General features: G+C 41.1%; 1 protein-coding gene across 1 annotated transcript in view; it reads right to left on the minus strand.

Moving 5' to 3' along the window:
- The window catches only part of DMGDH (dimethylglycine dehydrogenase), a 70,644-nt gene that overhangs the window by 21,352 nt on the left and 21,554 nt on the right, over positions 1–27,738 (minus strand). The window contains exons 6-14 of the mRNA XM_052647055.1: positions 26,317–26,565; positions 23,889–24,087; positions 16,561–16,730; positions 15,929–16,082; positions 13,775–13,940; positions 13,203–13,333; positions 11,691–11,908; positions 9,894–10,051; positions 7,385–7,444 (exon numbers count right to left, since the gene is read on the minus strand). Of these exons, the coding sequence (XP_052503015.1) occupies positions 7,385–7,444; positions 9,894–10,051; positions 11,691–11,908; positions 13,203–13,333; positions 13,775–13,940; positions 15,929–16,082; positions 16,561–16,730; positions 23,889–24,087; positions 26,317–26,565 (1,505 nt within the window). The remainder of the gene's footprint in view (positions 1–7,384; positions 7,445–9,893; positions 10,052–11,690; positions 11,909–13,202; positions 13,334–13,774; positions 13,941–15,928; positions 16,083–16,560; positions 16,731–23,888; positions 24,088–26,316; positions 26,566–27,738) is intronic.

Here is a 27,738-nt window from a genome sequence, read left to right on the forward strand (position 1 = left end):
TAGTTTAATATACTCTGACACATGTTTCAAGGATGATAAACTAAATCTCAAACTTGATTTCACTTCCTTTTTTCTTTCTTCTCTTTTTCCCTCCTTTTTCTTTCAGCAACAGAAATGGGTAAGAGACTAAGGATGGCTTAATTAGAATAATATAATCATGCAGCTCATATAGATAACATAGCGTATCCAAGCACTCCGCACGGTGGGACTACGTAGAATCTTAGACATGAAAGGGAGCCTTTATTTTACAGAATAGCAATCTCACTTGGAAAATGAAGTTAAATAGCTTCCCCAAGTTCACAGAGCTAGAATTCAGTGACATTTAAAAAAATTCTATTAAAAACAAGATTTGGGACAGAATTTATTAACTGGTGGGCTTCCTGGTGGCTCAGTGGGAAAGAATCCCCCTGCTATGCAGGAGACATGGGTTTGATCCGTGGGTTGAAAAGGTCCCCTGGAGAAAGAAATGGTAACCCACTCCAGCACTTGCCTGGGAAATCCCAAGGACAGAGGAACCTAGCAGGCGGTCCATGGGGTTACAAAAGAGTTGGACACAACTAAGCAACATATTAACTGGTAGCCAATCATCTGACCAGGCTGTTTTTCCACTTTCCTGTTTATTCACTGGACCATAGCTGGTATGAAGTTAAAAGAACTAAAACAGCAGTTCTCAGTCTTAGTTCAGTTCAGTCGCTCAGTCATGTCCAGCTCCTTGTGACCCCATGGACTGCAGCACACCAGGCTTCTCTGTCCATCACCAACTCCCGGAGCTTACTCAAACTCATGTCCATCGAGTCAGTGATGCCATCCAACCATCTCATCCTCTGTCGTCCCTTTCTCCTCCTGCCTTCAATCTTTCTCAGCATCAGGGTCTTTTCCAATGAGTCAGTTCTTCACATCAGGTGGCCAAAATACTGGAGTTTCAGCTTCAGCATTAGTCCTTCCAACGATTTCCTTCAGGATGGACTGGTTGTATCTCCTTGCAGTCCAAGGGACTCTCAAGAGTCTTCTCCAACACCACAGTTCAAAAGCATCGATTCTTTGGCACTCAGCTTTCTTTATGGTCCAACTCTCACATCCATACATGACTACTGGAAAACCCATAGCTTCGACTAGATGGACTTTGTTAGCAAAGTAATGTCTCTGCTTTTTAATATTTAGGAACATGGTGTCTAGATTGGTCATAACTTGCCTTCCAAGGAGTAAGTGTCTTTTAATTTCATGGCTGCAGTCACCATCTGCAGTGATTTTGGAGCCCCCAAAAATAAAGTCTGTCACTGTTTTCATTGTTTCCCCATCTATTTGCCATGTAATGGGACCAGATGCCATGATCTCAGTTTTATGAATGTTGAGCTTTAAGCCAACTTTTTCACTCTCCTCTTTCACTTTCATCAAGAGGCTCTTTAGTTCTTCGCTTTCTGCCTTAAGGGTGGTGTCATCTGCATATCTGAGGTTATTGATATTTCTCCCAGCAGTCTTGATTCCGGCTTGTGCTTCATCCAGCCTGGCATTTCTCATGATGTACTCTGCATATAAGTTAAATAAGCAGAGTGAGAAGTAACAGCCTTGACGTACTCCTTTCCCAATTTGGAACCAGTCTGTTGTTCCAGGTCCCGTTCTAACTGTTGCTTCTTGAACTGCATACAGATTTCTCAGGAGGCAGGTAAGGTGATCTGGAATTCCCGTTTCTTGAAGAATTTTCCACAGTTTGTTGTGATCCACACAGTCAAAGGCTTTGGTGTAGTCTTCATTGCATAACAAAAACAAGAAACCAGATCCTACCCCTAGGGTTGATCCAGTTGGTTTGGGCAGGTCTCAGACTTCGTGTTCATCAAAATCACATGGAAAGACACTATTCCTGAGTTTGATTTGGGGAGTTGGAATGGTGCCCAATAACTTGAATTTCAAATAAATCCTGAGGTCACACTGATGCTGCTGGTCTGTGAACCACACTGAGAACCCCTGGGGGTAACGCATCAGGTAACTTTTCTTTAAGTTCTCCAAGACAGTAATGTTTAGACAGTTGAAAATCACTTGCCTAAAAACAGTCATTCTCAATCTTTCTTGAAATCACCTGGGGAATTAAAAAAATTAAAAAATACTGCTGCCTAAGTCTCTACCTTCTATTTTAATTGATCTGGGATGCAGCCTGAATGTTGAGGCTTTTTTTAAAAAGGTTTTAAGGTATAAAGGAATGATATTTCAGATGATTCTGATATGTAGTCAAAACTGAGAGTTGCTGAAAATATTCTGCTTCCTCAAATCCTATTATCATTTACCTAAAATTTCCCCAGAGCTGGGTACTTTCACCACTATAACATAATAGAAATTCCTTTCTAACTTGTTGTCCATGAACAATGATTAATTTCCAGTTTGATGTTTTAATAATGCTCATATTTATTGAATACTTGGATGTAGTAGGCCTGGTGGTGAGGGTTTTGCCTCTTTACCGTCTTTTTGTTCCACTTTGCTCACTGAATGGTTAGGCTTTGCTTACCAAATGGTTAGGCTTTGCTTACCAAATGGTTAGGCATTGCTTACTGAATGGTTCAGTTCAATTCAGTTCAGTTCAGTCGCTCAGTCGTGTTCGCCTCTTTGCAACCCCATGAATCACAGCATGCCAGACCTCTCTGTCCATCACCAACTCCCGGAGTTCACCTAAACTCATGTGCATTGAGTTGGTGATGCCATCCAGCCATCTCATCCTCTGTCATCCCCTTCTCCTCCTGCCCCCAATCCCTCCCAGCATCAGTCTTTTCCAATGAGTCAACTCTTCACATGAAGTGGCCAAAGTATTGGAGTTTCAGCTTCAGCATCAGTCCTTCCAGTGAACACCCAGGACCGACCTCCTTTAGGATGGACTGGTTGGATCTCCTTGCAGTCCAAGGGACTCTCAAGAGTCGTCTCCAACACCACAGTTCAAAAACATCAATTCTTCGGCACTCAGCTTTCTTCACAGTCCAACTCTCACATCCATACATGACCACTGGAAAATCCATAGCCTTGACTAGACGGACCTTTGTTGGCAAAGTAACATCTCTGCTTTTTAATATGCTATCTAGGTTAGGCTTTGCTTACTGAATGGTTATGCTTTAAATCCTTTTTCCTCAGAGAGACCCTTTAATTTCTAAAAGTAATATTGTCTTCCAATCTGTTATTAATAAATATTACATTTTTTAATTGGAGGATAATTGCTTTACAATATTTTGTTTCTTCTGTACAAGAATGTGAATTAGTTGTAGGAATACATATATCTTGGAGGAGGGCATGGCAACCCACTCCAGTATTCTTGCCTGGGGAATCCCCACGGACAAGAGTCTGGCAGGCTATAGTCCGTGGAGTTGCAGAGTCGGACATGACTGAGCAACTCAGCACAGCAGAGCACATGCATATATCTCCTCCCTCTTGAATTATATATCACATTTTATTCTGTTTCTACTGGTGAGAAACTCAAGACAGGAAAACAGAGGGAGAGAGAGAAAGGGCAGGGGGCATTTTATAAGGGGAAAAAAATCTTTTGATCTTAATACTTCCCCCTTAGTATTCGATCCTCTGTGGCCCTTGGCTGGGGTTTTATAGATTCAGTAATTCCCAGAGGAAAATTCCAAGAACATTTATGATTCTGACCAAAGGCAGCTGATTTTCCTTTTGCTCTTAATTAATGCACTTCTTTCATTTCCAACAACAACGAAAAACCACTAACTTTTTTCCCCAGAAAGTAACTTCCTCGGGAAAAAATTATAATACTATTAAGCACAATGATATAACTTGCTTCAGGTCAAGGGGTTTTAGACTTGACAGGAAACATTCAGTAGTTCTTACGTGTGTCATAGCACGTCCCATCTCTTCACGAGATGGTTCTGATATGTGCTATTGCACAACCCACCTCATACAGAGAATTATTTTTAGAATCAAGGTTAAGAATACATCCTACAACTTTAGTTCTTAAAGTTCCACTCCTTTCAAGCTTCATGAGATCTAGAGCCATCAGGAGCCATCTCTTTAATTTTTAGACCTGTGGTCTAGCAATGCGTTCAGTAAATAGTACTTAATAAATGTTGACTAGACGGATGCATGTGTACACACAGGTGTATTTGCTTCACATAAGCCAACACCACCGGGAGACCGACTCGGAGAGCTTTAAGAGTTAAGGAAGACAAATGCCATCTTTATGATCTAAGATTTCTTCAGTGCTCCAATTTTCCCTTCCCTACTTTTGTACCAGTTTTGAAAAGAACACAATTCACCCTAATGAGGCTGGCTCATCTCCTCACTCACCCATCTTCCTTCTTAAAATAGCCAAAGCAGCTATTCTGATCCTACCACAAGATACAAAATTCGTTATAACCAAAACATGACTGTGGGAGGTACTCACTGATAAAATATAACAATGCAAATCTTATGATACATGTTGCCAGAAAATTTGGGGGCAGTTTTTCAAGGCTGATAAGCTCTTTATAGAGCTTTCCCTGGTGGCTCAGTGCTAAAGAATCTGCCTGCCAGCACAAGAGACTTGGGTTCAATCCCTGGTCTGGAAAGATCCCCTGGAGAAGGAAATGGCAACCCACTGCAGTACTCTTGCCTGGAGGACCCCATGGAGCCTGGCATGGGGTAGCAAACAGCTGGACATGACTTACCAACAGAATAACAACAACAAAGCCCTGGCTGAGAAAGTGGTGAGTGAGAAAGCACTCGCTGCAGCAAGGTCAGAGTTCAACCTGGGCAACACTAGGCACAGCACCTGGGTCACTTCCCTGTGCTTCAGTTTCCTCATCCTCAAATAAAGAGGTGTAGGTGTCCTCCTAGCTCTGACACAGCCTGCATCTCTGTATTTGTCTTCACATTATGGCATATACAGTCATTGTGCAGACACAGAAGGGCCAAGCAGGGAAGTCTACATATTTGCTTTGAAGGGTAAAAAAAGAGAAAGAAATGATTTATAATAATTGGAGAATGCCAGGATCTAGGGGGTTGGTTTTGTTTTAAATACAAGTGTTTTCCGTTTGCTGCTTTGGTTTTCATATAACATCAGGTTCCCCAAGCCATGTGGACTTGCATTATATTATTCTTTAAAAGGTATGAAACCAGGCTGGGTAACAGCCTGGCACAGGAGTCAACTTATCAAGTGACACGGTTCAGTTTGTAATATAAGTAAGTTTTTCAGGAACCTGTTTTGCACTAGAGACTGCTACGGAACCAAGATAAAATTGTTGTGAAACCACCAAACAAGCTCGAAACAAAGCTGATGCAACCTATTCACCTTTCTTGGAAATTAGCAAGCATTGCTATGGTTAGGCTGAAGCCCACTAACCACCTGAGTTATGCAACTGAAAAGCACCAGCTTGATTAGGTCCTGGTCCTTGTGCTGCATGGACCTTCCCCCAGTGAAAGCATTAGAAATTAACTTTATGACACCCGAATGAGAACAAACAATTCAGAAATCGTAAAAATAACATAAATCAAAGCCACTATCTATGAAACAACTAACAGTTCTAAGCTGAGATTTGGTTACTGAACTAATTTAAAGGAACTAATAAACACACAAGTCAATCCACACCTGCTTATAAATCATAAAGGGAGTTTTAAAAATCAAATAAACAATAATACCCAAACACTGAAGCAAAGAAGTCAGTTATCTGTTTACCTACTGGTGACCAACAACAGAAGCTTAGCGCTTTCAGGAGCCAGGCCATTTTGATCCTTAGTTTTACATGACTAAACCAAGACTTATGTTAGCAGAAGGAGCAATCTGCTGCCAGGGTCTGCCCAAACTCCAAGCACCTGCTTTCTCTGGTCTGGAGGCAGATGGTACATCGTAAAAACAAAAGTCATGGGGAAAATGTACAGAAAGATATTCCCTTTAAAACCCTTTAAGAGGTTCTTTTCCCTAAAATCTAATGCCATAAATATACATGTTTATGTTAATATCTTAGCTTAGAATTTGGAACTGATTCGGGGCATTAAAAAAGTTTCCTTAGCCTGATTCATATTCATGTGTTCACATATTTCCATGGAATATGAAAACAGCTTTTCCTTTAGCTGATTAACACCTAAGGCAGCACAGGACAGGAATTTTGGAATTCTAACAAATATCCTAAACAAAAACGGCTGCTGTCCTTATCCCTCAATATTACCACCAACTGTACCTCCACTAAGTGCTTGTATAGTAACTAAGACACTGCTTAATAAGTATCTGAATCAGCTCAGGCTGCTATAGCAAACTAGCACAGATGGAGTGGCTTAAACAACAACAGCAATGAACTTCTCACTGTTCTGGAGACGGGTGAGTCCAAGATCCAAGGCCAGTTTTGTTCCCTGTGAGGTTCGTCTTCCTGGCTGGCAGACAGCCATGATCTTACTACATCCTCACATGGCAAACAGCAAGCTCTGATCTCTCTCCTTCTTCTCATAAGAACATTGACCCCAATGTGGGGACCCCAAGAATGATGTCACCTAACCCTAATGACCTCCCAAAGGCCCCACCTCCAAATAGCACCATGTGGGGGTTAGGACTTCCGCCTATGGATTTTGGAGGGACATAATCACTTAGTCCATAATGGGATAACCTAGTTTATATTTGTAGGATTTGCAACAGGTGAGCTAGACTGTAATAAACTTGTCTTATAATACGCTTTTCCATAATGATTGTACACGCTGGTGCATCTCAGACTTTAGGTGCATTGGAATCCCCTGAAGCTTGTTAAAACACAGAGCACTTGGCCTGACCCTAGGGATTCTCATTTAGTAGGTTTGAGGTTTGAGTCAGTTCCTCATTTAGTGGAGAACTAAGGACTTGTATTTCTAGCAAGCTCCCAGATGACACTGATGCTATCTGTTTGAGAACCACTGATGCAGGTGCTCCCTTCAGAATGTCAATATCACTTATGACTCTCTGGGCCTGTATTGGCTTCTCAGTAATAACTCTTATGCTGAACATATTTGAAATGTGTCAGTTGCTTATATGCAGATGTTGCATACCAAGATGCTCAATAAGCAGATGGACAGATTTGCTGGGTGAGGCTGCTTCATGCTGTTGAGCACCCAGGAAGAGTCAATTAATGCAGTATGTCTCATCAGCTAATTGTGACTTTACAAGTCACCAGGATTTACAAGACTGCCTGCTGACATCTTATCCTTACTGATTTTTATCTTAGAATTTATATTTGGTCTTCAACGTTGATGGATTCTTGCATCGACAGGCACATTAGAATCATTTGAACAAATTTTGACAAAGCTTAACATGAAGCACTTAAGTAATGCTTACTATTTATGTTCAACTCATTTGCCCTAAAGTCACACTTGGTTAAATTTTAAAGCATGGCTCTGTCATGAAACAGCATAATTTTAAGATTTATTTCAAGTACACTTTGGAATGTAAACATACCTTATTTAGTTTCACGAAAGATTCCAGTCCAGCTTCCAAGGGATTTGTATCACAGTTCATCTAAAAGGGAAACATGCATTTTAAATCTTAGATGAGTACAAGTGGTTTTAGTAACATCACTTTCACATTTATTTTTTAAAGAGAATACTTTTTCATTTGAAATATATAGATAGACAGATAGACATAGATATAGATTGTGAACTGGCCTCTAAAGTAATTTTTTAAATCTAAAATTCAAATGTAGCCTTTCAGCAAATACTGTTATTTTAATAGCAAATTAGATGTTAAAATTCCCAGCTTGTTTCCAAGGCTGTTTAGGTATAATAAACATCTGAGGGATGCCACAACAATGATGTTCTTCCCAGAAACAAGCTTCTCATAAGCTTTTACCTAAAAATTCTACATAAATATGTTTTGAAACATTATTAAGTAATTAATTTATCTTGCAGTCATCCAGAAATCAGGATAAGTGGAGGAAAAACGCATATGGTAGGAAAATAGTTTCCACAGAGTTCAGGAGAGGGAAAAGGGGGAAAAAAAGAGGTTGAATTTGGCTGTCATTACAATATACTTCAAGGGGAGCTAAAGCCATTATTTGGGACTAGACCTGATTTTTGTTTGTTTTGCTGTCATCAATCTCTTTTGCACCAAGAGAACTGATCTAAACCCCATAAAAGGTAGCCAAACTTAACAAAAGAAAACACAGCCTTCGCATGACCTAGATGTGTGATATAAACTTGTTTTACATGATATAAAATTTGACCTCATATTTCCTAGTCAATCTGAGCAACTCTAAGATTATTTTTTACCTGCTTAAATTTTCAAAATTCCAGAAACAAGATGAGAATTTATTACTTAGGGTTTTCTCAGTGTCTCACCCCAAACCTCATGCTTACTATAGCACGCGATACCATCTTGTTGATTTTAAGATGCTGTCCTTACCACACTGACATTTCTAAAGCCCTCATGTGCAAGATGATAAAAGTCTACTTTTAAGACAATATTTCATTGATTAAAAATGTTTCAGAATTCCAGGAAAAATTTTAAGTCCAGATGCTTGATTGCTCTAATAACACTAGAGGGCGTGCTGGCACCGCTGGGAAATTAGAGCGCCTGGGACGGAAACAGAAGGAAATGAAAGGGGGAGAGCAGAGAAACGCTGCTCATTCCTTGCGAGAGTGGAGGCCGAGCTGTCCTCTCCGTCTCTCCCTGCAGCAGCGTCCTCTGAGGACTCTGAGGATCCCTGCAACAGAGCACATCCTCTGTAAAGCAACAACTGCCCCAGGGCTCTTGTTCTTTCAGTGACTCCAGGAGGCTGTATTGTCCACCTCAAAACCCACTTTCTTCTGCCCCTGATCTAAATGTCCTAGGGACCCTGCCTGTGCTTTCAAACCCACTTTGCCCTCAAATTCACGCTTTATGTCCTAGGCACTTTGTGGACTACCTAATCTTGACAATAACTCTGTAGGATAAAGATTCTCTCTCTTACAGAGAAGTGAAGTCTCTGGAGGGTTAAGGCCACATAATATGTGGTAGAGGATACATTCAAACCGCAGAGACCGTACCCTGAAGTACACCCTTTACAAAGGTCCCTTATCTAAGCTCTCATACCTAAAACCTCAATGCATTCCAAGAAAACAACTAGCGGACCTGAGAAAATTGAGATCTAAAGATAGTCTGCTATATTGGAGATAAAATGAGAGAACAGAGTTTGAACCACTGTTTGGACACTTCTGTGCAATCTGGACCAAGTTGTTTACTGTTTCTTAGCGTGATTGTGTGTGTAACTCCCACCTCCTTGCCCAAGAATCACCAATAATACCCTCTTCAGGGAGAGCTGAGCAGGTAGATGACATCATGCCTATGAAAACTGTGTGTAACTACACAAATAGAAACTCCTGAGTTCTCATTATTAACGATGGGTGTGGGCTGGACCAGCACCTTCCAGACCACCAACCTTGCCCCTCAGAAAGACAGCTTTTGTTGTTAGTTCCCCAAAAGGTGCAGAATAAGAAGGAAATGATGATAGACAATATGACAGAGGAGAAGGAAGAATTTTGAAAGGTGATCCCCAAATCCTATGGGGGTAGACAGGCTCCCTTGGGGCAGCCAAAGTCAGCACAGAGAGGCAGATGTCCAGGGCTCTCTGCCAAGCAAGGGGAATTAAGGCAGAATAAACGTTGCATCTCAACGTTCCCCTGAATTTGTAACTGGGAAATTGAGGGGAAAAACCTTTGTCCCTAATTAAATAAAGTTTTCAGGACTTCCCTGGTGGTCCAGAGGTTAGGACGCCATGCTTCCCCTGCAGGTGGTGTGGATTCCAGCTCTGGTCAGGGAATTAAGATTTGGCCTGCTGTCCAATGTGGCAAAAAAAAAAAAAATTTTTTTTTCTTACAATACATTCTTTCTGTTACAGTCAGAGCCAATGTTAACACAGTTAAACTAACCCTTGCATAAAAATCAGATACAACACATGTAAAATTTTCATAAAGATGATCGCATTTCAAACCTCTAACCCCCAGGCTCTGAAAGCTTTCTCCAGTCTTAAGGCATTCATGGCGTAGGTTCCAAAATTGTCAATTCCCTCCTCCTGGCCTGCATTCATGATAGCATCGTAAAGCGCTGCAGAATCTTCTTGTCTGTGGTAGAGCTCCCAACCCAGCTCACCTGAAATACACCCACAAGGGCCGCACCAGAGTAAGAATGACAATCACTAGGTCTAATGTGCATTAGCTAAAACACATCAACAAATGAGAGGTTCCACTTCTGCAAAATAGACACTGTAGAGTGATGAAAGCTCGGTTCCCAAAAAAGTTGCTGCCAAGCCGCACTGCAAAGGAGCCTGCCATATAACAAATGTTTCTGGGCCCAATACTGCCCACCCCCCACACAGCAGCATTTAAGACAACTCAGACAGATGGTGATTCAGGACTTACTCTTAATTCTCACCTTGGCTTCATAATGTTAAGTGAGCAATTAGCATGGCAAAGTTGATCAAGATAAGGAGTTTAAGGTTTAAACACCTCAACCCCCAACTCCTTGGCCCCAGATCGCAAGGCTTAAACATACAGGCCACTGATGACAATTATTCGGATGTTCCTCACTGTGGGATAGCCAGAGCCTCTAATGGCCCCCGCTTCCTCCTTCTCCCCTACTTGACCATTTCATTCACCATTAGAACCACAGGCAAAAAAGAAAAGAAAATGAAACCCAACTCAAAGAGTCGGCTTATTTTTTACTTTGCTTATGTTTTATTCTGGTCGCCAGTTTTCCGAGGTTGGCTGGAGGGAGGATGGGGAAAAGAGAAGCCTAGGGAAGAGCTACGGCCTTTATGCCGTGTGCACGTCTTGTTCCCCGCGCGGAGGGCTAACGACGCGCGCTTCTCCAGGACACGAGCACCGCGTGCCCGAGTGAAGGCTGGGCGCCTAGCACTCCTGCAAAGGGACAAGGAGTCTAGAGGAGGTTAGGAGGGAGCCCAGAGAGCCCGTGGGGAACTGGGGAGCATTCATTCTTCCCTGTTTCTAGTTCCTGCTACGTGCCATCAGTGCCAAGGAAGACTTCTCTAACGCACTTAGAAAGAAAGATGAACAGCAGTAATGCTCTAAGGGCAGTGCCTGCCACATTCAAGATGTTCTCTAAGGGAGATCACTTTGAATTCTCCCACATGGAATCAATCCCAAAGGAAATCAATCCTGAATATTCACTGAAGGACGGATGCTGAAGCTGAAGCTCCAATATTTTGGCCACCTGATGTGAACAGCCGATAAAAAGTGTCATTTAGAAAAGACACTGGTGCTGGGAAAGACTGAGGGCGGGAGAAGGGGACGACAGAGGACAAGATGGTTGGATGGCATCACCGACTCAATGGACATGAGTTTGAGCAGCCCCAGGAGACGGTGAGGGACAGGGAAGCCCGGCGTGCTGTATGCAGTCCACACTGGTCACTGTGAGTGACCCCACTGGGGTCACAGTGTCAGACACGACTGCGCAACTGAACAACAACACAGAGTCCGCTGGCCTGAACACCCTGTCATCCCTTCCAGCTATTCCAACAACTGTCCTCTTTGCACTTTCTGACCTACCTTTCTGAATGGTAGGCAGCTAGCTATGGGCCTGGAACCGCAATTGGGAATCTGCAGAATGACTTCCTCAGACTCGGAGTGAAAAAACAGAATTGTCAGAAGACTTGGGCAGGAGAAATCATCCTCCAAAGTGACACTGGAGAGACTGAACATGTGTGTGTGCACACATTTCCGGGTGCTTCTAAATTTTAGAGACTTACTCTCGGTTGCTTTCCAATTCTTACCAGTGTAAGATATCCTGATAGCAGTGACAGGGATGTTGGAAACCTTTAAAGACTTGGTTTGAAGAAACTTGAAAACATTATCACTAAGATCTTCAGAGGTCAGTTTCTGTAGGACCTTTCTTGAATATGGCCCTGCGACGCCAAGGACTCCAAGCTCATCAGTTATGTTTTTAATTTCAACATCACATCCACCTTTGATTGCCTCTTCCTCAATCCATCTGCATTTGAGATTCATAAACACTGTGTTAAGTCTTGCTGGAATAACACATGTTGGTAACAGATTATTTCTCTGAAGATATACTGTGTGTTTAAAATCACCAGAAAATCCCTAGAGTGTCATTTCATATAATCAACAAATTTTTAAATTTGAGGAAACTGAGTCTCAGAGATAGTAAATGATTCTTTTTAAGCTACTCACTTACAAATATGTGGGTGATTTTTCACATTACAGAAGGATCCTTCCATTTAAACAAGCTCTGTCACAAAATTTTTTCAAACAGTGACAGCCTTACTGCATTTAAACTAATGAGTCCCTCTTGGGAAGTTAATTTAAATCCAAATTTTCTCTAATACCCATACATAGGAGACACAATTGTGCTGCTAAAGGTTAATAATGTGCCTGCCACCAGACACATGCTTGCTTTGACAATCACAAGGAGAAGATTAAAACTCTAAAGACTGGTTTCAATTTCTGAGTCTTGATTGAAAGCCAGTGAGAGAGGGTTTGCTTACAATTTACTGAGCAGTCCCTGGAGCTACACAAGTCTGTCATAAAATGATCTGGACTGACACAAAGCTAAGTGACTAAGATGGCTCCTAACGTTATCTTGGATAGGAGGATGGAATTTGCATCACCTTACAACTAGAATGAGAGTCTGTTGGAGTAAGAGGTTTATCAAGCAACAATATTCCAAATATTTTAGAAACACTAAAGACAATGTATTTTAGAATAGACTAAATAGTAGGCTGAAGATTTATGTGAAGGACAGAGTTGGCAAATCAATGATTTCAACACAGCGATGGGCCAGGGAGCACAAATATGGAAAAGAAAAAGGAAGAAAACCCGGGAGGCAACGCACTGACATGAACCAAATGTGAGCATCAGAATCAACAAGACTAACTCGAGCAGGTCACTTTAACCCAAACTTCAGTTTCCTCACCTGAGAATGGGCATGATAAACACCCTGCAGATAAGTCTACTAAAAGAACTTACTGAGATAATGTGTAAAAACGGTTCTGACATATGAGTGATCCCTAATAAATAGGAGTTAATATTATTAGAACCAGTAAACTCACTGGTTTACTTTACCTTTGGGAAGAGGATGGTTATAGGGACCCTCACTTGAGTAATTTCCTATGAAAGACATGACATTTATTTAAAACAATAAGGTTTAAAGATTTTAAGTTGTGTTTTCAATTACTGATTTAAAAAGCCCACAAAACATAAGTACCCTCGGTGCAAGACTGGATCAGTCATAATGCATATAGTTTTCTTAGTACATGTACACTTACCTAAGATCATGAAGTTCTGACCCAGAACCAGTTACTAATAGAAACTCCCCGGGAGACTGGTGAGAGACAGTCAACTCAGCATATACTCGACCTTTTGGTGTTAACATGTGACTTATATTTGTAAAACCCACCTACAGAAAAGAATAAAATCTTATGTATCCTTTCAATGCCACATGGAAATAAAAATGTGGATGTCAACAACGTAAGACATCTGAATCTTTTATATCAATTGTGTGAACTATCTATAAACCTAAACCCATTCATTTTCAAGTTTGCAGTTTAAATGATCATTATAATTACTGATCACAAAAATTACATTTCAACCAATCTGGGGGTTCCTGTTGACACAATTAAACAAAGCCATATGATCCTTAGATAATAATTCAGTCAACAAAAATTTAAATTTGAAAATTAGCTAGAATGCCCTTCACTAGTTGAAGAATTCTCATGTTCATACAGAAATCATTAGGTGAACTGAAATAACACATTGGTTTTTTTGAAAATGAGGGGATAGAAAATTAAGCAGGCCAGGATCCTGGACCTTATACCCCTACCCCTATAATGTTATTTACCTTGGGAATAACATTTGCAAAGACATGGTCCAACAATCTAATGGAGTCCTGGCCTTTGATGTTAAACTTGCCAAACGGTGACAGGTCAATCACCCCTACTCTTTGCATAACCTGTTGATACTCAGAGCCCACAGGCTCAAACCAGTTTGTGCGGTGAAAACTTGGCCTGAAACACAAAACAAGTTATTTGTTTAAAAAAAAAATTCAGAATATTTTTATAAGCTTTGTGTGCACCAGCATGTCCGACTCTTTGGGACCCCATGGACTATAGCCCATGAGGCTCCTCTGTCTATGGAATTTTCCAGGCAAGAATACTGGAGTGGCTTGCCTCTCCAGATTCCTACTCCAGAGACTCTTCCCGACCCAGGGATCAAATGTGTGTCTCTTACCTCTCCTGCATTGGCAACTGGCTTCTTTACCACTGAGACACCCGAGAAGCCCTAACAAGCTCTACTTGTCTAGACATTTTCGTTTGGGGGAAAAATGCCACCTGTTCTACAAGTCATATACTGGAAACTGATTTTTTAAGTTACTCATCTATCCCTTGACCTATTTCACAGTGAATGAAGTATTAATTAGCTAGAAAATAAAGTAGGCTATGTGGGCTCTCAGATTTGAAAAAGAGCTTAAAAGTCACCCAGTCCTTTAGTTGTCAACCTTGTTACGTATCAGAATCACCTGGTGGAGTATTTTAAAACTCCTAATTTGGGGGACATAAAGCAGAATATATGGGGGGTAGAGCTACCTTGTCTGGTGCTTCTCAAGTGTTTCTGTAAATACGTCACTTGTACTTGTTACAGATTCTGATGCAGCAGGTCTGGGGAGGGCACCAGATGCTGCCCTCTAACAAGCTCCCATGTAATGCTCATGCTGGCCACCTGGAGTAAGCAAGCATCTGGCCCAATATCTTCCGTTTTTAGAGAAAAGGCACAAAGTGACTTCCGAGGCCTTTGTACTAGTTAATGACAGAGCGGGGCCTGGAGCAAAGGTCTACTGACTGACTCATTATGCAGGGGCCTTTCTACTTTACGGAGTAGACTATTCATGTGGTATTTTAACTTCAGAGGAGGATATGTTTTCAGTGGTTTAATTATTAAAATAGTAGAAAAAACAGGCCAGGTCCAAATAGTACAACATGAAGAATAGATCTGGCATTTATCTGGGTCACTTAGGAAAAAAAACCAAGCCAGTATTTTGTCCCCAGGTGATCTCCATTGGCTGACTACAGAGTCCAAATTCATTAATCAACAATTGGCCCACTGCTATACTTTGAACCGTTTAGGTCTGATTGTAAAGTAGACATAAAAATCTGCTTAAATAAGCAAAGTAACAGTCAAAATAAGGTAACAACTTGGAAACTTGCTTTCTCTTGGTTTGTGTCTTCTCATGAGAAAAAAGTATGTAATCATTATTAATCCTAAATACAAGGATGGTATGCGACCCAGGCACTATGTCAACAACTTTAGAAGAAATCAGAGAATCGTTTCCGTTATATGCTTTATGTTTTAGCTTAACCTAAAATAGGAAGTAAATGACCTTTTTCCCTAGTTTATCAACAGTCCATATAATTTGCATAATTCATTGCACACACATTAGAAAGCAGTAGCTTTCAGCTATTCCCTTATAAACAGAAAATCCATATTTCCATACTGTTTTCATACTATGTGATTTGACCAGGCATCTTAAATCAAGGTAAACCTTGAAAAGCCAAATAAAGGGGATTTGGAGAGGGTGGGAAAGGTTCCTCTGAGCAGTTGGAAAATTCCAAGCAGAGGCTTCACTTGGGCTGATTGTAGGTTTCTCGAGGCCACATGGGTCCTTAATGTGGGCCAGTGTACCATGGGATAAACTAAGGCGTCGGCTGCACAGAAATTATTTTTATGGAAAAAGGCTCAGTGCTGTTTGGAATAGGGTAGAGTGAAGGGGTGGGGGGAGGATATGATGCTTCTCTGGGGTCCCTCCATCCCAGTCCCAGAGTTCGTTCTGCAGTCAGAGCCACAGGTAGGCTAAGTCACTCATTTACCTGTACCCAGGGTCCCGGCCTGGTTTGTAGAGCCAGTGTGGAGGATATGGGGCTTCTCTAGGGTACCTCCATCCCACTGCCAAAGTTCACTTTGCATTCAGAGCCACAGGTAGGTTAAGTCACTCATTTACCTGTACCCAGGGTCCTGGCCTGGTTTGTAGAACCAGTGTGGCTGCTCCCAGCCTGCATGGAACCCCATGGAACACTTAGACTCCAGGGTTTTATAAAGCCCACTGACTCGCTGAGTTGGCCTCCCAGCAAATCGTTCTTCTTTAGGATAACCAACTGAAAAAAGGAAAACCCATACCCTAAATAACATAGAACCAAAACTACAAAGTATTCTGAAGGGATTCAGAAAACAGAAAACACGGTACTTAAAAATCCAGAAGCTATATATATATGTATATACACACATACACATAGCATGTATGTAAAATAAACATATATAAGCTTAATACATAAGCATATATAATAATACATATTAAATTTACATTTTCAAGAAACCAAAACCATCATTTATAATGATCATCAAAGGTAAAGTAAAAATAGGCTAAAAGTTAAAATCACTGATGCATTCCTCACATTAAAGACATATATCCACATAGATTCCTTTTTGTTTTAGAAGCATATGCTTTTTAGACTCCCTAACCATTCCCCAGTGATGCACAGAATAAAAAGCATCTAGAGTCAGAGGTGCTGTAAGTCAGTTCTGAACAGACAGACAATTCTGAACTTCACAGACAGCGGTAAATTTGCACCTTACCAATATTGTTGAATCCGTAAGACTCCCTTGCTTTGGCCTCGGTGTACTCAGTTGTCGTCCATTTGCCATAGCGATTGGGATCCAATTCTATCAGATCAAAAGGTGGTTCTCCGTGCAGGATCCAGTCGCTGAGATATTTCCCAACCCCACCAGCATGGATTATGCCGTATCTTTCAAATATAGAAATAAATACCCTGTTATTAACACATATTACTTTCCAGCAATGAAACATGTCCAAATATTTCACAAGGCCTCAAAGCTGGAGTGTTCTATGCTATTCAGAACACACAATTAACATAATCAACATAATCTTTATAATCTTTTTCCTCAAAAAAAAAAAAGTTTAAGCATGCAAATTAGATGTGCCTGACTTGATAACTAGTTAGTTTCCACAGTTTCAAGAGATGCATGTCTGTAAAATAGCCTATGAGACTTAGCTAGAAAGGATCTCGCTCTAGGAAAATAGAGGCGAGGAAGCACACAGGCAGATGTGCTTGGTACGTTATGTTGAGCTATGATTATTCTCACTAATAGGAATCTTGCAAGAGAAATATGTGCACTCTGGTGTGGTACACCCATCCCTTCTCAGACTCAGTTTAGTTTAGGTCCCTTTAGCAACGATCTCTGTACAAGGACTTGAGCCATTATCATAGAGGCACACAGACAAAGAGGCAGTCACCCAAGGACTTGTGGGGAAGAAGGGGAGAAACAACGGCTCCTGTATTTTGCAACCAATGAGTCACTCGGTGTGGAGGATTAGCTTGTTTCTATACCCATATGAAGATACTTTAAAACCAAAAACATGGGCTTCCCTGGTGGCTCAGTGGTGAAGACTCCACCTGCCAATGCAGGAGATACAAGTTCGATCCCTAATCTGGGAAGCAGCTAAGATCAGGGAGCGTGGCTGTAGATCTTATGCAGAGATGAAGAGCAATTAAGCCCACCGGGTGGCTCAGAAGGTAAAGAATCCTCCTGCAAAGGGGGAGACCTGGGTTCAATCCCTGGGTTGGGAAGATCCTTTGGAAGAAGGCATGGCAACCCACTGCAGTATTCTTGCCTGGAGAATCCTGATGGACAGAGGAGCCTGGTGGGCTACAGTCCATGGGATTGCAGAGAGTCGGACACGACTGAGTGACTAAGCAGAGAACAGCACAGCCACATCTATTGAGCCTGTGCTCTAGAGCCTGAAGCTGCAGCTACGGAAGCTTGTGTGCCCTAGAGCCCCTGCTCCTCAACAAGAGAAGCCTGTGCACCGCAGCGAGAAGCCTGTGCCCCGCAGCGAGCGTCGCCTCCACTTGCTGCAACCAGAGGAAAAGCCCAGGTAGTGGTGAAGACCCAGCGCAGTCAAAATCAAATGAATAATTATTTTTTAAAAGACCAAGAACATAAGCGGCAAGTAATTTTATATCAGATGGAAGAATCAGGGTTTAATATCACCCATGTGAGTTTCTACCCACTCACTCTTGTGGGTAAAGTCTCGAGTGGTTCATCTGTGGTTTAAGTCAACAGAAGCTTTCAAGGAATTGGATGAGTAGAGAGTCATGGGGAGAGGACTAGGAGCAAAAAGGAGCCACATGAGCAAACGTCAAAATGCAAGAAATTCCAGTACCCCAGATGACAACTACTTAGCCTGTACTGAAGCTTCTAAAAACATGGGAGGTCCTTAGCAAAGACTGGAAATGCTAACTACCTTTTTCTACAAGATACCAATTTTACTGTTTCATAAAAATGGTTTATATCATTTGTTATGATGATATATTTCCTTATATTTGTTATAAGGACATTTCTTAAGCAGGATAAAGAGATAGCAATTTATACTTCTCTAGATAATTTTGAAAAGAGATTTGATTTGGCAATCTCACTAAGTATCAAGAAAGCAAAAAAAATTAAATATATGCTTAAAATAACTATGAACTATTTGCATAAACTGTTTATTCACTTAACCAGTTCCAGTGTCTGACTACAACTGTTATCATTTTTGAGAGCTAGAGATACTGTTTACAAGGCTTGAAACTATATAAATTTCTTTTGGCATTCACTGAGAGCTACCATTTACCAGGCATTGTTTCCTCCTTACATCTACCAGCTGATTTATGCTTTCGCAACTCTATTTTACCAGTGAGAAAACCAACCTGCACACAGGAGTTAAATAAGGCTGTCACACTGCAACAAAGTGCAGGTTTAGGATACAAACTCAGTCATCTGACCCCAGTACACACTCTGTTACTGGACTTTACTTCTTTAATGGTCCTTCTTTTTTCTTTTTTCTGCCAAGACACACATAACAGAATTTATATCCTTGGCAGACTCCTTGGGCCTAGCCAGGGTTGTGCTTTGGTTTCGTGTGGACTCACTACCAGACCATCATGTTCTTTATCTTTCAACAATGCATATGAGTAAATAAATAGGCCAGAGTGCTGCTGCTTGAGGCGAATCCTGAATATAACCTATTTATTTATTTTTATGTTAAATGTGTTTATTTTTTTTTAAACTTCAAAGTTTTTATTTTATACTGGGATATAGCTGGTTAACAATGTTGTGATTTGTTTCAAATGGGCAGAGAAGGGACTCAGTCATACAAATATATGTATCCATTCTCCCCCAAATCCACTCCTATCCAGACTGGCACATAACACTGAGCAGAGTTCCATGTGCTATACAGTAGGTGCTTGTTGGTTATCCATTTAAACAGAGCAAAAAGGAAATTCCCACAAACTTTAGCCCTATAACCCTTATTAAGTTATATGTAAAATCTCATACAACACATCTGTTGAGGGCCCAGAGTAATTGAGAGTGAAATGCATAGAGTAAGAGAGATCTGGGTATAATTCTTGTTCTGCCACTGCCAGTTGTGTGACCGTGCAAGTTGTGTGACCACCCTGAGCTTTAGTCTCCTCACGTGCACACTTTATGGTGCTGGTGGAGAATTAATTGACATGGCATTTTAAAGCATATAGTAGGCAAGTGATACATGGTGGCTGTTGGGTCCTTGTATAACCAACAACAGAGTATGCCTCTGCCCAATGGACAAGATTTTCATAAGGAAGTAATGTATAACATGGAAGTGAAAGGGAACTTGATGAGGAAAGAAGAGTTAGGCTTTTCTTCTATGTCTAGCATTTATCTGCATAACCCATTATTACATGGCCCAGCTGCTATGCCTTCTGAGTGTTTGTGTCTGCTTTTTGTATAATAACTGTTAAACTGTCAGGCATTACATCTTACAGCACTCTCTTGTCTTTAAATTTGCTGTTTGTAATCTGTTCTAAGCCAAGATAACTAGATTCGGTTCAGTACAACTCATTAAACATCTGGGGAGTACTGCGTTAGTCACCTAGAAGCAGGAGAACTTGCTATATTTGGGACAAAAGTAAAACAGCTTTGACTAGAGTAATGAAAATGAGCACTGGCATATCTGCAGACAGTTTGCAAATACCTATTCTCTGGACTAGAATAACAGACAATACTGAGATGTGATCCCTGGGCCCCTCTCCAGACTACTGAATCAGAATCTATAGAAGGGGGTTGTATGGGAATTACGTTTGCTTGTTGGTTTTCCAATTCAACACATCTCTCATGGATTCTAACGACAAATAATAGGAATTTCACAGGTAAGATGCAAAGGAGGATGAAAAACACACGCAACCAAGGACAGAGTTGAGATTTTGCTTTTTAACAAGCCCGGTGGCTCAGTGGTAAAGAGTCCGCCTGCAATGCAGGAGACTCAGGTTTAATCCCTGGGTTAAGAAGATCCCTTAGAGAAGGGAACGGCAATCCACTCCAGTATTCTTGCCTGGAAAATCCCATGGACAGAGGAGCCTGGGAGGCTACAGTCCACGGGGTCACAAAAGAGTCAGACACGACTGAGTGACTCAACAACAACAGGTGATTTTGGTGCTCAGCCACATATATGGAAACCACTGGCCTTCAGAACCATGGACGGGATCCCTGGTATAAGCTGGAAGGGGCAGTCGACGTAAGCATTCCACCGTGTTTCGTGAGAACTATTTTAGCAATCTCAACTTTTAAATAACAAAAATGCCTTTTGGGGTTAGGCCAGATTGGTCAGAGAGTGAGGCACTTTGATCCGTCCCTACCATTTGTCCTTCCCACTCACCTCACAGTGTGGACAACCTGGGGAAACTGCTCAGAACAGTCAGAGCTGGATGTCGACATCAACCCCACACAAGCAGATACAATGTCTAGGTGATAAATAACTAGTGTTCTAAAGAAAGCAACTTCCTGCTTACCTTAGTAATAGGTGTTCTATTAAAGTATAAATATCATGAGACCAGGTATACTGTCTGTTTGTTCATAGATAAAGAGCAATGATTCACAAAATGTATTGACTAAATCAATATTCAGTGATTCAGTTAATTGCAGGATCAAAAATAAATAAAATATTTAGGAATAAATTTAGCAAAAGAAGTGTAAAACTTATACCCTAATAACTACAAATCACTGTTGAAAGAAATTTTTAAAATCCTAAACAAATGGACTTTCCTGGTAGCTCAGCTGGTAAAGAATCCGCCTGCAATGCAGGAGACCTGGCTGTGATCCCTGGGTTGGAAAGAGCTGCTGGAGGAGGGCATGGCAACCCACTCCAGTATTCTTGCCTGGAGAATCCCCATGGACAGAGGAGCCTAGTGGGCTACGGTCCATGGGGTCACAAAGAGTCAGACACGACTGAGTGGCTAAGCACACACACAGCACACAAACAAATGGAAGAGATCCCTTTTGTGTGAATCACAAGACTCAGTATTGTCCAGATGGCAACACTCCCCAAGTTGATCTACAAAAACACAGTCCCTATGGAAATCCTAGGTGGTTTCTTTAGAGAAATTGACAAGCTGGTCCTAAATGTTACGCAAAAATATAAGAAGCCCAAATAGATAAAACAATACTGAATAAGCATAAAGTTGGAAGAGTCACATTTCCCAGTTTCAGAACTTAGTGAAAAACTACCGTAATCAAGGCAGAGTGGTACTGGCCTAAGAACAGACACACCGACAAATGGAATAAAATTGAAAGTCCAGGAATAAATCCAAACTTATACAGTAAACTGATTTTTTACAAGGATGCTGTGGGACAATAAAAAAATAAATATTTGGCCTTTGTCCTCAGTTCCTGGCATAGAGCTCCTAACACTTTTGGAATTTATATTCTTTTGTATGCTACGCTAACAGCTCCATGGAGAGGGGGCAGGCTTCAGAATAGAGGCTGGTCACCAGAAGTTTAATCACCAGTGATCAATGGTTTTAATCCATTGTGCCTATGTAATGAAGCTTCCCCAACAACTTCCAAACCACAGCGTTCAAAGAGCCTTTGGGTTGGTGAATCCACTGAAGTGCCAGGAGGATGATGCACCAGAGAGGCTCATGAAGGCCCTGCAGCAGATCCTCCCTCCCAGACCTTGCCCTGCGCTTCCCTTCCATACGCACTGTTCCTGAGTCGCATTCTGGAGAATAAGCAGGTAAAACTAAGTCAGTTTTCCTTGAGTTCTGAGAGTCACTCTAGCGAATTAGCAAAACTGAGGAGGGGTTGTGACCTCCAAATCTGTAGCCATTCAGTCAGAAAGACAGGTGATACCTGGAAATTGAAACTGGTATCTGAAGTGAGGATGGTTTTGGGAGACTGAGTGGGGTCTGCACTCTAAGAGTGAGCAGCAAATTTGGATTGAAACTGTTGGACACTCGGTTGGTGTCCGAGAACTGGAGAACTAAGTGCTGGTGTCAGAAGTAACATCAGAAAAAAAGACATCACAGATGCCAACACTATTTAGTGAGTAAGAGCAGTCTTTCAACAAGTGATGCTGGGACAGTTGGCTATCCTCAAAAGAATCAAGCTGCGTACCTACCTCACAGCACATACAAAAATTAACTCAAGATTGATTAAAGACCTAAATGTAAGTGTTAAAACTATAAAACTCTTGGAAAAAAATAAAGGTATAAATCTTCATTAACTTGGATTAAATAGTAGTTTCTTATATATGTTATCAAAACTACATTCAAAAAAAAAAGAAACATACACATTTTGGACTTCATGGAAATTAAAATTTTTGTGCTTCAATGGATATCATCACGAAAATTTTAAAACCCACAGAAGGGGGGAAATTGTGCAAATCATGTATCAGATAAGGGTCTTATATCTAGACTAAAGAACTTTTACAACTTAACAATTAAAAGACTAATAATCTAATTTCTTAAATGGGCGAAGTATACAAACAGACACTTCTCCAAAGAAGATACACGAGGGATGCACAAAAAAAACACTCCCACATGCAGAGGCCTGCGTGTTGACTCTATAGGTGATTCCCTAGGCTCCCAGGTCCATTATACCTTCCAGACTCACATCTCCGTCTGGTTTTCTACCTCTGAATGTTCTGAAGACTTAAACTTCACACTGTCAAAAATTCAACTCATTATCTTCCTGGTTGTTGCTTCCTCTGACCTCGGCAACCACAGGAGTAAGTTGGAAAGGTTGCCATCATTTGCTCCTTTTCTCTCTCCCTTAAAACCTAATGCAGTCTGTCACCAAATCTAAGTAATTTTGCTTCCTATCTCTCAGTCCCCACTGCTGCTTCCTTAGTTCAGACCCCAACCTCTCTATGGTCCTAGAAGAACAGCACCCCAAGCAGTCTCGTGCCTCTGGTCAGACTTCCTGCCTTGTTCTCAGCTATAGCCCAGTGCCCAGCAGTAGACCTGGCACAAAGCTGGCCAATCACCAATCATCAGTTGAATAAATGGCCAAACAAAATAGGGAAGGAAAAATAGAATATTAGAAACTGTGATATGACAGTAAAATAGGCTTGACATTAATATTCACCAAATTAATGGGACAAATGTTAGAGATGAAAGATCAAATAGGTAATGGAACCATAAATAGTAAGCAGCTTGAGTAATCATAAAGAAGCAAATCATGTTGAACAAGTATGAATTATGGTGAAAACTACATCAGATATATTACACATTTGATATTTTAAATTATCTTTGTCATATTGTGTTATGAAAACATCCTTGTAAAAGTGGGACAAATTCATTCATCTGAACATTTCGCAGCATGAAAGGAAACATAAATAATGGAAGTGGCAAGAAATATGCAAAGAGAAAATTCCAGGAAATCACTGCCCTTCTGTGAACAAATCTGTCAAACCTATACAAGTCAAAGTTTTAAGACTGAAAATTTTTATTCCTTTCACGTCATTGCTCATGAAAGGGAGAAAACTCTCTCCCTCTCCCCCAGTTTCCTTTTTTGGCCTGAGATTATGGGGCAAGACTTCTCTAAAATATGTAACTCTAATCAATGTTGAGTTACATAGAGATACTCACCCAAAACCTACAGCCACCCAGTAGTTTCGGACCCCCTGATGGGGCCCCACCATAGGCAGAATGTCAGGAGAATAGGTGATGGGCCCATTGACGATCCTGATGATGTCAGCCTTTTTCAAGACTGGAACCAAGTCCATGGCAGCTTCAACGTGTTCCATGATTCGGTCTAGATCAGACTCAAAGAGCTCCTTTCCAAAACCTGAAAAGAAATGCCAGTGTTCGGACAGAAAAGTAGAAATATCGTGTGACATCCCTAATACGTGGAATCTAAAAAGAAATGATACGAATGAACTTATTTACAAAGCAGAAACAGACTCACAGACTTAGAGAATGAACTTATGGTTGCCAGGGGTTGGGGGCAGGGGGAAGGGATCGCTAAGGAGTTTGGGATGGACATATACACACTGCCATGTTTAAAGTGGATAACTGACAAGGACCTACTGTATAGCACAGGGAACTCTGCTCAATGTTACGTGGCCTCCTGGATGGGAAGGGAGCGTGGGGAAGAGTGGATGCATGTATATGTATGTCTGAGTCCCTGTGCTGTCCATCTGAAGCTATCACAATATTGTTTTCAGCTAGACCCCAATATACAAAATAAAAAGTTAAAAAAAAAAAAAAAGAAATGTCATGGCGGTGAGGATACCACACCTGTCTTGCCATGCACTCCAAAGTGACTTAAATCCCTGAATCCAAGCTTACATTTAAAGATGGCCTAGGAGAAAGTTATTTTCTTTTTTCTTTTTAAATTCTATGCTTGATATTCGCTATCAACAGATGAGTATTGTTATATTACCATATTATATACTGAGAATAATAATGTTATTTTTTGAAACATTAAATCATGAAAGATAAACTTTCTAATATAAAATTTTATTTTATTCATATTAGCAGTTTCCAGTATTTAATCCGATCACAATTTTAAAAACCAACAATAACTCGGTTTGTCAAGAGAGATCTTTTATCCTTCAATTAACTATAAAATTCTGTTTCATCCTCTCAGGTGAGGGCAAATGGGAGTTGACAAAGTCATGTCAGGACACTGGGGATAAATGGAAAGCCACTTTAAGATGCAGATAATGGATTCTAGATACCTTTTAACTCTCAAGCCCCCTGCCACACACACATTGAGGACTAGAACACTGTGAAGAGTCAAGGTCTTGGGACACAGTCATCTTCTCTGTTGTGAAAGGCACCGGATGAGCTGCTAAAAGAATGCCCCCAGCAGCGCTGGCGGCATTCCCACACAGCAGCCAGCCAGCCCCTTCTTGCTCCTCTGTGGACAGTGTGTCGGGTCAGGGAGGCCTGCAGATCACGGGGGTTAGACCCGAGCATGTGGGCACCCAGGGCCAGCCAACAATCTGGCTCTTCCTCCAGCCAGAATTATTTAAATATTTCTTCAACATTTATGTGGAGGAGAGGCTGCCAGCACAGAGGAAGGACCTAGAGGTAGGCTCCCAGGTGGCAGCTCATCCCGCCCTCTGGGATGGGAGCTACTCCCCTCAGGCCCAAACGTGCAGAGCCCACTGTGCAAAGCCAAGCACTTAACTGGCTGGCCTGACGTCTATGGAAGGTGGTTTATCATGTGCAGTAACTGGGCAAAGATGTTCTTTGAAGACTAGGAGGGAGGGATTCATTCTGTAGCCCAAGCAGCTTATCAAAGTAAATTCCAGAAAGCACTATCATCTGCATTTCTTCATATTCTCTATAATATTTGTGTGCCAATGACATTTTAGCTCCTTCTATAGACTAAAACCCAAGATGCCTCCTTAGGTGACCCAATCCTTCATCTGGCTTTGCAGAAAAGTTTCATGAAAAAAATTTTTTTAAAATAAAAGTAAATAAATAAAACAGGTTTTTTTTCCTCTCTTATAGAACTTAAAAGAGAAACTATGGTACCTCCAGAGTTAGCAGGGAGGCCTAAGCCTTTTCCACATCCATTTATGCAGCAGGAGACAGCTTCAGTTCGCAGTTCAGCCTGTCCTGTTCTGTTGTAGATTTCAAGGCTTTCATTCTTAACAGGCTGCATGCCTAGCTCTGATACCTGTTGTGTTACCAACTGTCAAAGCACAAGAGGAGCTGTATACAAAGCTAGAAACTAGATCAAGGAAGCAGAGGAGTGAGAAGGGAGAGGGGAAGCAGGAGGTTGGTATGGCCAGGTAAAAATTAGCTGGGGCTTTCCAAAGCAGCGGGGAGCACCATTTTTTCAGCTTTTCTACCACCAACTCTCTTTCCTTACTCGCTGCTGTGATTGTTCAAAGGGATATGAGAGCAGAATTTGCCTCAAAGCCCTCACATCCAATGTTCCAAGTTATCTATCTGATAGTCTAGTATCATGGTGTCATCTTATTCTACAAACAACCCAGAGCGTCGGGAAGGACAACATATACGTGTCCGACCTGCACGTGCTTCTATTTGCCGAACCCACCTGGGGGGACTCCACTGGTGACCCATGAGTCCTGAACTTTCATTTTCTCCTGACTTTCATATGGACCAAACAAAAGCCCATCCCTTTCCTGTCGGAGGTAAAACGATCCTTCCAGGTCGCGGAGCACCGGGAGTTCTCGCTTTAAAGCTTTCACTTCAGGGATGGTTGATGTGATAATATATTGATGCTGAACCGGAATGAGAGGATGTTCTAGTCCGATCATCTTACCTACTTCACGAGCCCAAAATCCTGAAATAAGAAAAAGTATTAGAAGATGTCACTTCACATAAAAATGTACACAGATGGCCATGGATATGGCTATTTCAATTAAAAGAAAACATTTAGAAGAATTCAGTACTCATGGCAAAGTCTAAAGAATGTCATAACAACACCAATGAACTTATCCATGATACAGAAATAAACTCATCAGCATAAAGAACAGACTTGTGGCTGCCAAGGAAGGGGGAGGGACAGAAGGGGAGTTTGGGGTTAGTAAATGCAAACTGGTGTGTATAGGATGGATGAACAACAAGGTTTTACTGTATAACACAGGGAACTATATTCAATATCCTGTGATAAACCGTAATGGAAAAGAATATGAAAAAGAATGTATGTGTGTATATGTGTGTGTGTGTATGTATATATATATATATATATATATATATATGTAACTGAATGGCTTTGCTGTACAGAATAAATTAGCCCAACTTTGAAAATCAACTATACTTCCCTAAAATTAATTTTTAAGAAATGAATGTCCATAACAACTTTAAACTTTTTGTCATTGCAAAACTGAATGGGGGAAGAGGAGACAATATTTTCTACTACCCCAGAGTTCTGAAGAATCTAAGGGAACTCCATTTCTGAAAAAGTATTTTGCCCATAAGCAAAGGTATGAGGAAAAAACCCTTTGAAGGAAAAAATAAACAACCCAAATGTATAAAATGTCACAAATATTAAAAAGACAGTAATGGACTGACCTTACTTGTACAACAGGGAGGTCAGGCAATGAAAGAGACCCCGTGTAGCTGTGATCAGCATAATAATATGCAAAATAAAACCCTGGTAGTCAGCCCTCTATCCCCCAGACTCTAGTCTCTCCAAATCCTGGGAGCCTAAAATTCTACAAATACAGAATTGTTCTGTCAACTTAAAATTTGGAAATGTATATTCTTTGGGAAAGATAACAACTTAAGTTCTCTGTTATATTACAAGTTTAGTTTGGATATGTTTGTAAAAAGACCCTTTATTGCAAAGGCAGAGGCATCTTGAGCAGGAGGGAGGCAGTGCTCCAGCAAAGGGGAGCAGGCCCATAGGTAAGTAAGCATTCCTGCGACCTGTTTCTCCCTCCACAGTGTGCACGGGCGCATTGTCTTGGGGGAAACTAATATTACTTTTTTCTAATTGCAAAAGACAGAACCA

This window comes from Budorcas taxicolor, chromosome 10 (assembly GCF_023091745.1).
Source record: "Budorcas taxicolor isolate Tak-1 chromosome 10, Takin1.1, whole genome shotgun sequence".
Taxonomy (NCBI): domain Eukaryota; kingdom Metazoa; phylum Chordata; class Mammalia; order Artiodactyla; family Bovidae; genus Budorcas; species Budorcas taxicolor.